Genomic DNA, 13,039 nt, shown 5'->3' on the forward strand with positions numbered 1-13,039 from the left:
CAGATATCCCATTCAGAGTCACCCAGCGTTAGGCACAAGCTGCCAGCTTCAGGCTGCATGTGTTCTCCATGGGAATCATTGTCCCAATCAACTGTGTGTGCATGGAGGACATGATAGCCAAGGCAGCAGGATCTCCCAAAGTAGACACAACCAGAGGGGATGACACACAGGAGCCCATGTCTCCCACCAGCCCACCCATCCTGGCTGGGCAGAAAGGGCTCTTGGGAACGAGCAGCACCAGGGAAGGGACCTGAACAACTCCCGGCTGAGGTTGTCAACGTCACGAGCAAAGTGACAATGGATCAAGTGTCTCTGCATAGTTTTGGAGTGAGGAATAGTTCTTGGGGTGAGCCAATGCCATGCCAGGTGCCGACCAGTGAGATGGATGCAAAGGGAGAAGACACCAGGCCAGTCCCTCAGGCATCAGGATTTACAGCCACCCATGCTGCCAGCACCAGCCAGGGAGGGGACAAGGCAGGTGACACACAGCCGGCACAGCAGCTTGCATCCCAACGCTCCTGTATGAACAGCAGCCCAGGGAGCCATCAAACACCACCGCTGGGAAAGCATGGGGATGGACTGGACCAAGGAAAACCAAGCAACCATCATTACAGGCACTCATTTGCCACTGTTTGCTCCTTGCCATGGTCACCCCAGGCAGTGGTGTCCCCATCCCAGAGCAGCTCTGTTCCAGAGCAAGGTCATGCCAGCAGCACCCAAAACACTGACACCACCATAACACCCCTCCCTCTGACATTTTTAGGCCCCAACTAGTGAACCATTTTCTGTTAAAGAAAAGAAAACCCCTCAAGTTCAACAGGGCCATGAAACCTGGGACAACGACAATAAATCCTTGGGCACACGGCCAGTGTCAACGCCTTCGGTGGGACTCAATTATCAACCCAACGGGTAGCATCAAACAGAGAAGCTGCTTTTTTGATAAATACATTTTTTTTAAAAAGAAAACATGTCAAGAGGCCAAAGGCAAAGACGACACAATATGCAGCAGCCCCGCTGCTTGCAAGACAATCCTGCTAATTTATCCCAGCACAGAAGCAGGACCCTTTCTGCTGGGTTAAGCGTATGGTTAGAAAACCCACAGGGGCTTAGGAAGTGTGAAAACGTCAAACACAGAGTGGCATAGAGACTGGAGAAAAGGGAAATTTTATGCTTCTACCCACTGGTTCTCCCAGGATAAAACAAGCAGGGTGGCTGGTGGCAGAGCAGGTGGCCTGACAGGAGCCTGTCACTGGAAAGGTTACAGGTGACGACACTAGCTTGCAGCCAGAACTGCAACCTCTGACTTTCACATTTCTTCCAGGTCCTAAATGCTCCTCTAAGCCTGGCTCCTCTGCAAAGGTCCCCAGGGAGGTTTTGCTCTTCTCCCACCCATCGCTTCACCTTCTTATCTTTCAAATGATTCCCTGAGTCCCACCCCAGAGCTGCTGTGGTGGTGGTGGCAGAGACCTCCTGGCTTTTATTGCAATCATCACACCAATTACTCAATTGAAGTTTTCAGTTCCCATCCGTCGAAGGTTACCCAGGAAGGATCAAAGATGCCCACAGTTTCCCTTCGCGGATTATGGAAAGGCAGCGATAAACATATCTCAGCCAATTTTCACATGGCGGGGAAATAATTGCGCTAGCACGTGGGCCTGTTTGTGCTGGGGTTAAGCGCACCAGGAGCTGGCTCCTTGGCAGAGGCATGCTCAGGCTCTTACAGAGCCGTGATGGTGCCCAGCCCTGCTGCTCCTCCAGCACCACGCAATGCTTTAGCACCGGCACGCTCTCAGCGAGGAGAAAATGCTATTTCACTTACCAGAGCTGAAATCTTGCAAGGACCTGCTGGCGAGGCAAGGAACCTGTAAAGGAGGAGAGAGAGGGATGTGGTTCAGTGGGTTGGCTGTTGACAGCAGCAGGCATTTTAAGAGGGTGACAGGGCAGTGTTGGCATTGCACCAGCCCCACCATGGGTGGCATGGGGCATGTTGCTCTGAGGCAGAGCTGAGCCCAGCCCCACAGGGCACTAAAATGCTCCACAAACCCCAGCCACCCCAAGCCAAGGCCTTACCATGCAGTAGAGTTTGACAGAGTCCTAGACAAGATGCCTACACATGCTACTTAATCAGCACCAGTTAATGTCCTGGACATCACCAGAGTCGCTCAGATACGGACCCTCCTGGCTGCTCTTTCAGCCACAGCATCCATGTGCACACTTGCTGCCTCTAGAGCTGGCCAGTGTCCCAGCACCCAGCAGGCTCCCACAAAGCAGCCTAATGGCACCAATCCTAAGAACAAGAAAATGAACCTTCCCTGCCTGTGTCCCTCCCAGCCAGCACACTCGGACAGGGCTGTAGCACTACGAGCGGGAGGGAGGTTACCTCCACCTGCATTGCACCAGGACCATCTAAATTCATCAGGGCCACCTAAATTCACCTGTCCCTGCTCGCCAGCCTCTCTGGGTGCTTGGCTGCATGCCGCTGCACACAGTAGGAATTTGCCAAGGGATTAAGGATCCGTTCACCACTCCGGTCCCAGTATGAGCACAGAACTGCCCCACCACCACTCCCCTCTCCCAGTGCCTCATCAGCTCCTGGAGCACGCCATGCAAATCTATGCTAAGGAGTCACAACAGCGCACCTGGGAAAGCATAAATATCTGTGAAAAATCTTCCCATAAATCCAAAAGAAGGGGAATTTACAGCGCTTTCTTTGGAGATTTCTCCAGGTGTTCCCTATTAAGCCATTGTGCTCGTTTGCGTAAGTATTCCTCAGACAATAAAGTCTTCTCTGCAATCAGTTATCAGCTCTCCAAACAGGAGCAGCACCAAGCATGGGGCGTGCAAATACCTAGTCATAAAGATGAGGGACTGGCTTCTCATGTCACCAGGTCCTCAGGGAGGATGCTTTAAATCAGCCACAACCAGCAACAGGTTGGGTTTGCTGGGGGCCACGGCAGGTTCCCAGGCAGTGCCAATGTCCACGGCCCCTTCTGCACACAGGGGACCATGGTGGCTTCCTAGAGGTGGGGACAGGTTAGACCCAGAGGTCCACATAGCCAAAGGATATCCCGCAGCTCGGTCCCTGCTTGGGGAGCGGTGCCCAGCATTGCTCTGCTTCTTCAGAAAATATAAATTAAAATAAAAAATCTGTCTCAGTGTTAGACAGAAATTCAGCAGATTTCACCCTGAGCAGCTCCTGCAAGGCTGCCCAGGTTAATTGCCAGGAGAGCACATCGTATTTCAGCTATGACATTTCTTTGCATGTTTAACGTATCCTTATCATGACTTCCATGTACTTCTGTGTAGATGGGTGGGAGACAGAAGAAAATGAATAATACGTTTCCTTCCAGCATGAAATTCTGCGCTTGTCCTCCGCTGAGTGCAATTACTGTGTATATGACTCCTATAGTCTGGTTAATACTGTTAAGTATATTGGAGATTAAGGGATTTGGGGCTGCAAAGTCCATTTCATCCATCCAGGCCTGTGCAAGGGAATACAAGCAGGGAAAAGGTCTTTGCAGAAACCCCCGGACTGAGCAGGATCTGGCCAGCATGTGATTGTCCCACCATGTCCCCTTGCTGCTGGGAAGCTCTCCCAGGCAGCTCTCAGCTCTGCATGGGCGGGACATGGAGGAGGGTGACTTGGAGCTGTTGGGGCCAAAGCACCTGCAGCCACATCCCCAGTGCTCAGCTCTTGCCAGCAGCTCCCAAACACAGCATGCTGCTGTCCGGGATGCTCCCGACCCTACGCCAAGCACCACTGTCATGTTCCTGGAGTATTGGAGCATCGAGCCCTCCCCGGTGCGGTGTACCGGGGATGCAGTGGCCATGGTGAAGGAATTAAGCAGTCATGGAGCTGCTGCCGAGAGTGCTCTCCAGGCACCAGAAGAAGGGCTGCTTATCTCGGAGCTGAAGAGTTTATAACAGCACTGGAAAATTTCTGCTTTGGCCAAGGCCTCTGCCTGCCACGCGGAGAGGAAAACCACAATGCCAGCACGCCCATGGGGCCAGGCCATGCCACCAGCCCCCAGGCCTGCTGCACCCCAGCTCCCAGGCAGGGACTTGCCCTGGGGGTGCAGGCTGATCTGGTGGGGGAAACATCCTGCCCCAGTGGCTAGAAGCAGGGTAGCAAACCATGACCTTGCATCACTCATGCTCAAGAAAGCCCCCAAACGAACCCTCCTATGGAGTCAGCATCCTTCCCCAGTTCAGAGCAGGCACAGCCTGAACCTGGGCACGGCTCCTGCCCAGAGGGGAAACCACAGCGAACCAGCTCCAGCTCCTCCAAGCTGATGTAATATGAAGCAGAGAAGATATGGGATTGTTCTGTGAGCATAGATGAGTGAAGCAGAGCAAGGAGACGGCTTTAAGTAGTAAAAACTGCCCTTACGTTATGAGCTCAGGCACAGCCTTATATATCCCCAAGCAGCAGAGGAGCCATCTCCGCTTTGATCCAGGTTTGATTTAAAATGGGGCATCTCCCTCAGCATCACCCGTGGGACAGCAGCTAAGTAACCTCATTTTCCTCTGCTTTGCCCCTTTTGCCACCCACTGTGTGCCAGAGGCCCCAGAGCCATGTGCCAGAGCTGCAAACCCTGTGCTCCAGGGCCTTGTGGCCATGATGTTCTGGGCAGCATCTGTCTCCATTGTGTTCTCCTCCCCTCACTGTACAGTCCGGCTGGGGCAGGTGGGGATGGATGCTCGGGGAGATGCTCCCTCCCCATGCTGGGGGACGGATGAGGCAGCACAAAGCCAGGGAAATGAGAACCTGCCGGGGCATAACGCCAATTCACCGCCCATTAACTCCTAGCAAATCCTCTGCTCCCCAGACTTATCTTCCTCTGCCATATCCCCTCGCTTCCCCTCCTCCTCCCAGGCTAATAGGCTTTTTGGACGTGAAGACAAGCTGTATAGGTACCCTTGGTGGTGCTTGGGAGCCCCTAAGCCATGGTGTCTTCAGGGAGGTCTGTTGAGAGACATCCCTGGCGCCCCTCAGACACCCTCCTGGCACCCATGGGTGATGTGGCTGCCCCATGCAGCAGAGCTCATTGCTGAACGCTCACTTGCTCTTGTGGATTGAATGTCAGACTCCAAAAGTTAATTTTTACGGCGTAATATATCCAGCACCAACCCACGTTGTCAGGAGATACCCCAAAGCTAACAACACATCTGGATGCGAATGATTGTTTAAACACCCCACACGGTCCTGTGCATACGGGATAGATTTACTGTCACTTCTTGTAAAATTAAGAGGGATAAAATCAAACAGCTGAGCAGCAATATCTGCTGGGCAGGCAGGGAGCAATCACCAGCGCAGCTCAAGGGCTTTGGCTAAAAAGGGAGCTCCAGAATAAACACCAGTGAAGCTCACCATGAGGCATCTTTGCTTACAGCTCCTGTCTGAATAGCGAATTTGACCTGCAAGCCCTCCTGACCCGTGGCAGCCCGGCAGAGCACCAGCTGAGTTTTGAATCAGCAATTTCTGAAATCAGCCAGATTTCAGTGGTCCTTCACTGCAGTGCAGGCAGGGCAGGCAGGTCAGGAGGGGCAGGCAGCTCCTATGCCCATGGGTGCTGCCCAGCGTGGGCAGACGAGCTGCCCTGGGAGGTTCAGTGACGTTCCTCAGATTAACAATGGATGAAAACCACTGACAGTGGGGCACAGGGCGAGCCCTCGCCGCTCATCCCAGGCTGCCCTCCTGGTTGAGGCAGCTCGCTGCACTGCCGGCTGCACCGGAATTCAGCAGCCGTCTGTAACACAGAGGCAACAACAACTCTGCAACCGCCTGAGAAACCACTCCTGATCATTCGATACCCCACAGTTCCGCTAGCAAGACCCGAGTCGTCTGCTCCCCACCTTGTTTCCCACAAGCTAAGTCCATGGGCTTGCAGCTCTGGCTTTTCAGAGGAGAAAGTTCACCCCTTCAGAAGAGAGTACATATTTTACATGACAAATTGAGCTCAGTCCAAACCTGTTTTCCACCATAAACTGTTTGCACAGGAAATCTGTGTCTAGCCCTTTCCATTAAGAAGTGCAGTTTCCTATATGAGGAAGGGTTTTGGAATAGCAGAGCATTCGTCAAGGCAGCAGATAAATGTTGGACCAGAGTTAGTGGCTGGAGGCTGAATCTAAGCTAGTTCAGACTACAAATAAGGCATAATCACTGGACAGTCACAAGTACTATTGGAGCTGCTAAGTTTCTCCAAAAGAGGTGCTACAAGGTTGCTCACAAGCAACTTCCAGAAGTTAGAAGTGTCCCCATAGGAGCCTGGGGACACCAGCAGTGGAGGGGCTGGTTTCCACCAGAACCACAGTGGGGGATGGCAGAGCTGGAACAGGATGCTTGGGTATGGCATGCCCACCATGGTCTCAGCTATGGCACCAACCTTCACCACCAGCCTTTGCTCCAGCTTAGCAGGTCGCATCCATCTCTGGCAGTGCTGAGGCTTGTGAGATAGGAGAGTAGAAGTGTTCCTAAGTGTATCTAACCCGCCTATGAGAGCTCATAGTAGCAATGTCTGCAGTTTGGATTTGCTGCATCACAGGGTTACAGCACCGGTGGACAAGGGAAGAGTGACTGAAGTCATCTACCAGGACTTGTGCAAAGTGTTTGACACTGTCCCACACGACGTCCTTGTCTCTGAATTGGAGAGGCATGGATTTGATGGATGGACTACTTGGTGGGTAAGGAACTGGCTGGATGGTCACACTCAAAGAGTTGTGGTCATCGGCTTGATGTCCAGGTGGAGAGCAGTGACGAGTGGTGTCCTCAGGGGTTGGGGCTGGGACCGGCACTTTGTTGGTGACATGGACAGTGGGGTCGAGTGCACCCTCAGCAAGTTCAGCAACAACACCAACACCGAGCTGTGTGGTGGGGTGACACACTGGAGGGAAGGGATCCATCCAGAGGGAACTGGGCAGGCTGGAGAGGTGGGACGTGCAAACCTCATGGAGTTCAGCAAGGCCAAGTGCAAGGTCCTGCCCATGGGTCAGGGCAATCCCAAGCACAAATCCATGCTGGGCCATGAGTGGATTGAGAGCAGCCCCAAGGAGAAGGACTTGGGGGGATTAGTGGGTGGAAAACTGACTGTGAGTCAGCAACATGCGCTCACAGCCCAGAAAGCCAATGGTACCCTGGGCTGCACCCAGAGCAGTGTGGGCAGCAGGTACAGGGGGGGGATTCTCCTCCTCTGATCCACTCTTGTGAGACCCCCCTGCAGTGCTGGGTCCAGCTCTGGGGGCACCAACATCAGAAGGACACAGACCTGCTCGAGTTGGTCCAGAGGAGGCCACGAAGATGCTCAGGGAGCTGAGGCACCTCCCTTATGGGGACAGGCTGAGAGAGTTGGGGTGTTCAGCTGGAGAAGAGAAGGCTCCAGGGAGACCTTAGAGTGGCCTTCCTGTACTTAAAGGGGGCTACAGGAAAGGTGGGGAGGGAGTCTTTATCCAGAGCGTAGGGATGAAGGGTAATGGTTTTAAACTGAAAGAGGGGAGATTTAGATTAGATCAAAGGAAGGAGTCCATCACTGTGAGGGTGATGAGACACTGACACAGGTTTCCCAGAGGAGCTGTGGCTGCCCCCTCCCTGGCAGTGTTCAAGGCCAGGTTGGACGGGGCTTTGGGCAACCTGGGCTAGTGGAAGGTGTCCCTGCCCATGGCAGGGGTGTGGAACTGGATGATCTTTAAGGTCCTTTCCAACCCAAACCAGTCTGTGATTCTGTGATCTTCCAGTCCTCCTCAAATGCCCCTTCACTGCAGCTCACACATTTTATCTTTAAAAACCACAACAGGCAGGGTTAAAAAAAACATGACAAACAATCTAAGGAAAAGAATACAACAGACCTTGAAACCCTGTCCTACATTTGAAAGGGAGGGATGGAGGCAAGGCAAGAAAGCCAATGTAAAGCCTCATTACCATCAGAAATCCTCTCTCCCTGCCCTTACCTACCCACTCATTTCCATATCACAGGGGACACAATACCTTTCTTCTCTTGAAAAACGTCCCATTTTTGCAAAGACGGCTGTCCCCACTCCCAGCACTGGCTTACCAAGATGGGGAACAAAAGCTGGGCTCACACCTGCCCTGGCAGGCGGTGCTGGCGTCTGAGTCTCTAGGCCCTTATCAGCCTCTCAGGAGCAGTTTTTATCATTATTATTATTAGTCTACTTTATCTTTTTTTTTCCTTAGCTTCAAGATCCTTTAGTCAGTCAAATTATACTCAGAGTAGCAGAAGCGGCAGAAAATAAAGCATTATAAGGGGTTCAGGAAGTTATTTTCATCTCAAGAAGCGTGTAAGAAAGGTTGACAAGTCTTTATTCTGCTCTTACGGGATAATCTGTAGGTTCCCAGCTGATATGGGGGAAAAAATTAAAAGCATCAGAAGAAATTACAGGAAGAAGTAAAACCCAGGTCTCTGCATAAATTGAAGTAATGTGCACCCTGGCTGACAGCTGAAGGCACGGGAGAGTGAAATGTCAGTACAGGGAAGGAAAGGGGTGGCTGCAGGGACCAGGAAGGGCAGGGAGAGGGTGGTGGGTGCAGAGCAGGAGGGTCACTCAGCCCCTCTAGCTGGTCTTTTCTCCCACTAAGTGGGCCTGTCACATCTTTCCAGTCCAAAGCATCATTGACACAGCAGGCGGAGGAGGGAGGGAAAGCAAAGCAGCTCACATGTCGATGTGCATCTCCCATACTGCCCCAGGTCGTTGGATTCATCCTGCTTCTGTCTGGCTCCTCCAATAAAAGCTACAAGTATCAAGTCACGCATGGCAAAATTTTTCTGCAAAGACTTTGAGCTCTCACATTTACGTGTGTAGTGTGAGGCCCCGGGGAGTTCCCAGCAGCCGCCTGGCAAGCACCAAACACAGGGCCAAGAGCAGGGTTAGGGTGCCAAGAAGGGGCCCAGGACCGCAAGGCACTGTGCAGGGGGGAGACAAGAGGAGGAACCATCAACTCCTCTCCACGCCGCCAGCCCGCAGGGGTTAGAGATGGATGCACGCAGTGCTGGATGGTGAAGGGATGTGGAGTGTGGCTGCAGGCAGGCACAAGGCAGTGGGGTCCTGAGCAGCACAAAAAGGTGCACAAAGGCATTTGTGGTGCAAGGCAGCACCGAGGGCAGGGGAATAGGTCCCCCTCTTCCTGGTCAGGGTGTGGGGGTCCAATGCAGCCGCCTCCCGAAGGAGGCAGGGCAGCCAGCCCCGCGCCTCTCCGGCTGTTCAGCGGCTGAGCCGCGCGGTGCCGAGGCGGTGCTGTCACCAGTGATTGATGGCACGGTTCAGGAGGAAATAAATTCCCAGGCTTTCGCAGGAGGTGAACTGGGGGGTGTATCCATCTTAAAGATACTTAATGAATGTGCCACAGCCCGCGGAGTGGCAGCAGATACATCTCTGCAGCCAGCACTCCCCACGCTGTTCCTTGCGAGGTTCAGGCACAATTTAACAGCTTCTTATTGATTTTATTTATGTTCCCCAGGCCCTGGCAGTGTCTATATTGCCCCAGTCCAACAAGAGCCCCATAGTCACGGCAGGGACCTACACTTGCTTTTCCTTTCCTGCTCCTCATCGCTCGCCCACCCTGGAAGAGTCAATGCAAAATTACCTTTCCCAGGGCAACTGTGGGGACAAAACATGGTGTTTGGCCAGAAAATAGGCAGTTTGGGGCTTCTTGAAACATACTGGCTTCTTGAAACATGTGGGCTTCAGCTCAGCTCTTGAGACCAAGAAAGAGGCTGATGCGGGATTACTAGAGCAATGGTGAGCACCAGCATGGCACTGGGGCAAACACTGGTGCCACCCACACTGCACCAGCACCAGGCTCTGGGCTGCATCTTTGGAACCCAAAGCAAAATAGAATAAGGACCTTACAAAAGACACCCTTGCAAGACAGACTTTGGAAAATCTTAGTTTTTAAGTAGCATAGCAGACCTTCAATTTCAAGGCAAGAAAAATAGCAATCAGCAGTTCTGGTGCATGGCTTGGCTTTGTTTTTCCCTCTTTCCCTTAGGGGAAAAAAAACAGAAAGAAAAGCAGCAAAGAACAGCAGAGACCTAGCTGACCTTTCTGGCTAAGAGACCTTGTCTGAATCACTGGATGGTAACAATGAATGAAATGCCAGTGCCCTGCCTTATAAATAGCAGCTTCCTCTTGGGGTGAAATGCCAGCTTTCGAACGTGGAAATGCCACCAAGAAAATGTCACCCTCCCCAAGGTGTGAAATACCAGCCTGCTGCAAGTGCCCGGGCTCACCGATGGGGAGACGGGCAGGCTAATGCCTGCTGCCAGGTCCCCAAGTCTCCTCCCGTTAGGGTCTTCTCCAAATCTCACCAAAGGCAACGGCATGAAGGGGACAGGTCTTCAATATGGGACAGCCAGAGCATCAGTCCTCCAGCGTTATCTTTAGCATCACAGCAGCGAGCAGCTCAGGAAAGCTGCCTTTGGGATTTGGGGGGTTTTCTTCCCTTTTTCAGTGACTATAAGATTTGTCCGTGTGGCCAGTGAACCAAAGAAATCACATTTAAAGACTGGTTCAGATCAAGCCAAAACAGTTATTTCCAGTTTTCCCAGCTAAAGAGGAAAACAATTGAGCATAAGAAGATTTTGCCATCTAAAGAGTTTATCACAACCTGAACACCTAGTTCTTAGTGAGCATTGTTGTTGCTGGGTTTAATCCTATTTATTAAACACGGGAAATGATCCAACATACTGTCCTTATGTGAAGAAACACTTCCCATGAAGCTGGTGATATCTGCAACATCTTCTCTAACCTTCCTGGGGCCAAACTGGGTAAAAGTTTGGCTTAATCCAAAGCCACATTTTTCAGCAGCTCAACCTTCCTTTTCTCCCCAGTCAGCATCCTCCTGCCCCCTCTCCTACAGTGCCAAAGCCCAGACACCAAACCCACACCGGGTCAGGGCAGCAGAGCAGGAGGGATAACTCCCCCCTTAGGGACCAGCAGCACCCCCAGGACCATCACTGGGAGCTGTACAGCTGCGTAAATGTAACCAAACCTTTCTACCTGATAAAATTATGTCAGGAAATGAATGAAGTTGCTTTTTTGTTATATGGGAATCGGAGCTGTTCTCTTTCCCCACACCCACACCTTTTTTTTTTCCCCCGCAAATGTGTGAAATAATTTTACCACCCTTTTTTTTCTCTTTTGGTTACTCCTCCTCCCCTCAGATCTCGCCCTTCCTGGCATTTGAAAATAGCTCATGAAACGGAGGAGGAAGGGGAAATGTGTGGGGATGCAAGATGGAAGGGGAGAAAGGGAAAAATACAAGAAGAGTGAAAATAGATGTTTTTCAAAGCAAATCAGGAATGGCTGATTGCTTCGACTCCAGCACCCATTCTAGGAAAGATCTGTCAAGTCTTGGAATGCTCTTTGCATCTGGTCATTTGCTAGGCAACACCTAGGAGGAAAGTGGCGTGGGCATGCCTGCCTACACCTGCCTGTACCTTTATATGCAGGCAGTCATCTCCAGCCAGGCGCTGCACAGCAAGGCAACGCGACCTGCCAGGGAACCCAGATATCATTTATGATTAGAGCTGGTTGGGAACCCTCTGACTAAATGGGTTTTCTCCTTGCGTGTTATTTATGGCAAGAACTGAAACGGTTGGAAAAAAACACGTCAGATTTGATAACCTTCCGACGGGGCAAAGGCACGGCTGTGGGCTGCAGCTCTGCCCAGCAGCTGCTGGGGCCCATGGAACCCAACCAGCACGGCAAGGGGAAGGGTCTGAGCTGCCTCCGGAGCTCAGCTCTGGCTTAGAGGGGCTGGGGTTTGAAGGGCTGCTTTCACCAGCCGGCGCCAGGCTGGTAACCAGGCTGCTCCCAGCTTGCTGACGAGTGCAAGCCATTAGTGCTGGAGGCAGCTCCGGATGGTGGTTTTGTGACTGACCCCTCTCCCTGCCTCATGAGCGGGAGGAGATCTCCACAGGAAGCGTTTTTAATGCATCAGCCTCCACGTGCATCACGTCCAGGGCTTTCCCCCAAGTGCTTCTCTGTAATAGATTTAATCCTTGACCTGGAGTGATGCTGCCCTCCCAGAGGTCCCTGGGGAATCAGACTCTCAGATCCTCCCCAGCTTTCCTGACAGGGAAGCGCAGCCGGGGGGGCTGGCAGCCCCAGCAGCACTGCAGCCCTGACACCCTGATGCGGTACATATCATCTCCATCTCAGCAGCAGTGGGGCTGCCAGCACAGGAGGGGGGATGTTCACAGCCAGGGGAGGCAGCCGGCACAATCATCCCCTCCCACATCCTGGACAAGGGGGGTGCAGAGACACCCCCTCTCCCCAGCACTCGCACTTGACAGATTTAAGGCCTTTGGCCACAAAGCTGTGTGCCCGTGCCCCCCAACTCTTCGCACTTTCCTGAGGTCTCTCCTGTTTGTGTTGGCAACCACCTGGGCATCCCTCATCTCCTTTTTGATATCTCCTTTCTCCCTGCATAGCACTTTCCACCTCCTTGCTGCTCCTGTCCTTTGGTCAGTGGTTCTGGGGCAAAGGGATGTCTTCCAGCTTTTTTCTTTAAAAAACCTCGACAACCTAATTCATTGCGAAGCAACCATTTCATGTCTGACCTAGAAGGGACTTGGGGATTTAAGTTAGCAGCAGCACAGAGAGGAATCCACAGCTGAAGCAGCAGTGGGAGGGCTGGCAGCAGCAGGCTTTGCCAGTGTGGCTGCTGTCGGAGCCCCAGGGAGCGATCCCCCGAGGAGCATGTCTCCCCAGGGATGCATGGATCCAGTGCCAAGTCCAAAGGATGCTTCCCACCCCGATCAGGAGCACAGCAAGCGCTCCTTGACTTGAAAGCAGCAGGAGCCAAGAAGGGAACTGCATCTCATCCTCTACCACACCAGTGCCTGAAAGCACCGGGAAAGCTGGGCTGGGCTGAGCCTCGCAGCAGTGGCGGCACACTGGGAGAGTCTGGCTGCTCTGGGCCAGGTGTAGGCCAAGCAAGAGCAACCTCACACACCCCAAGAGTGAAGGTTGGGGGGCTCTGCCACTGCATGCACGTCCCTTGGGAGCTCAGCTGGGATGAGAT

At 52.7% G+C, this 13,039-nt stretch overlaps 1 protein-coding gene across 4 annotated transcripts in view; it reads right to left on the reverse strand.

Annotated features, from left to right (window-relative positions):
- LINGO1 (leucine rich repeat and Ig domain containing 1) overlaps positions 1-13,039 on the reverse strand; it is a 166,575-nt gene that overhangs the window by 112,913 nt on the left and 40,623 nt on the right. For 3 of the 4 annotated variants that reach the window (XM_074916618.1, XM_074916616.1, XM_074916620.1), the window contains one exon: positions 1,820-1,862. The exons of the other annotated variant lie outside the window; for it this stretch is intronic. Coding sequence is in view for 1 of the 3 variants with exons in the window: in XM_074916616.1 (XP_074772717.1) it covers positions 1,820-1,862 (43 nt within the window). In the remaining 2 variants the exon portion in view is untranslated. The remainder of the gene's footprint in view (positions 1-1,819; positions 1,863-13,039) is intronic. 4 annotated transcript variants of the gene reach the window in all.

This window comes from Athene noctua, chromosome 13 (genome assembly GCF_965140245.1).
Source record: "Athene noctua chromosome 13, bAthNoc1.hap1.1, whole genome shotgun sequence".
Classification (NCBI taxonomy): Eukaryota; Metazoa; Chordata; class Aves; order Strigiformes; family Strigidae; genus Athene; species Athene noctua.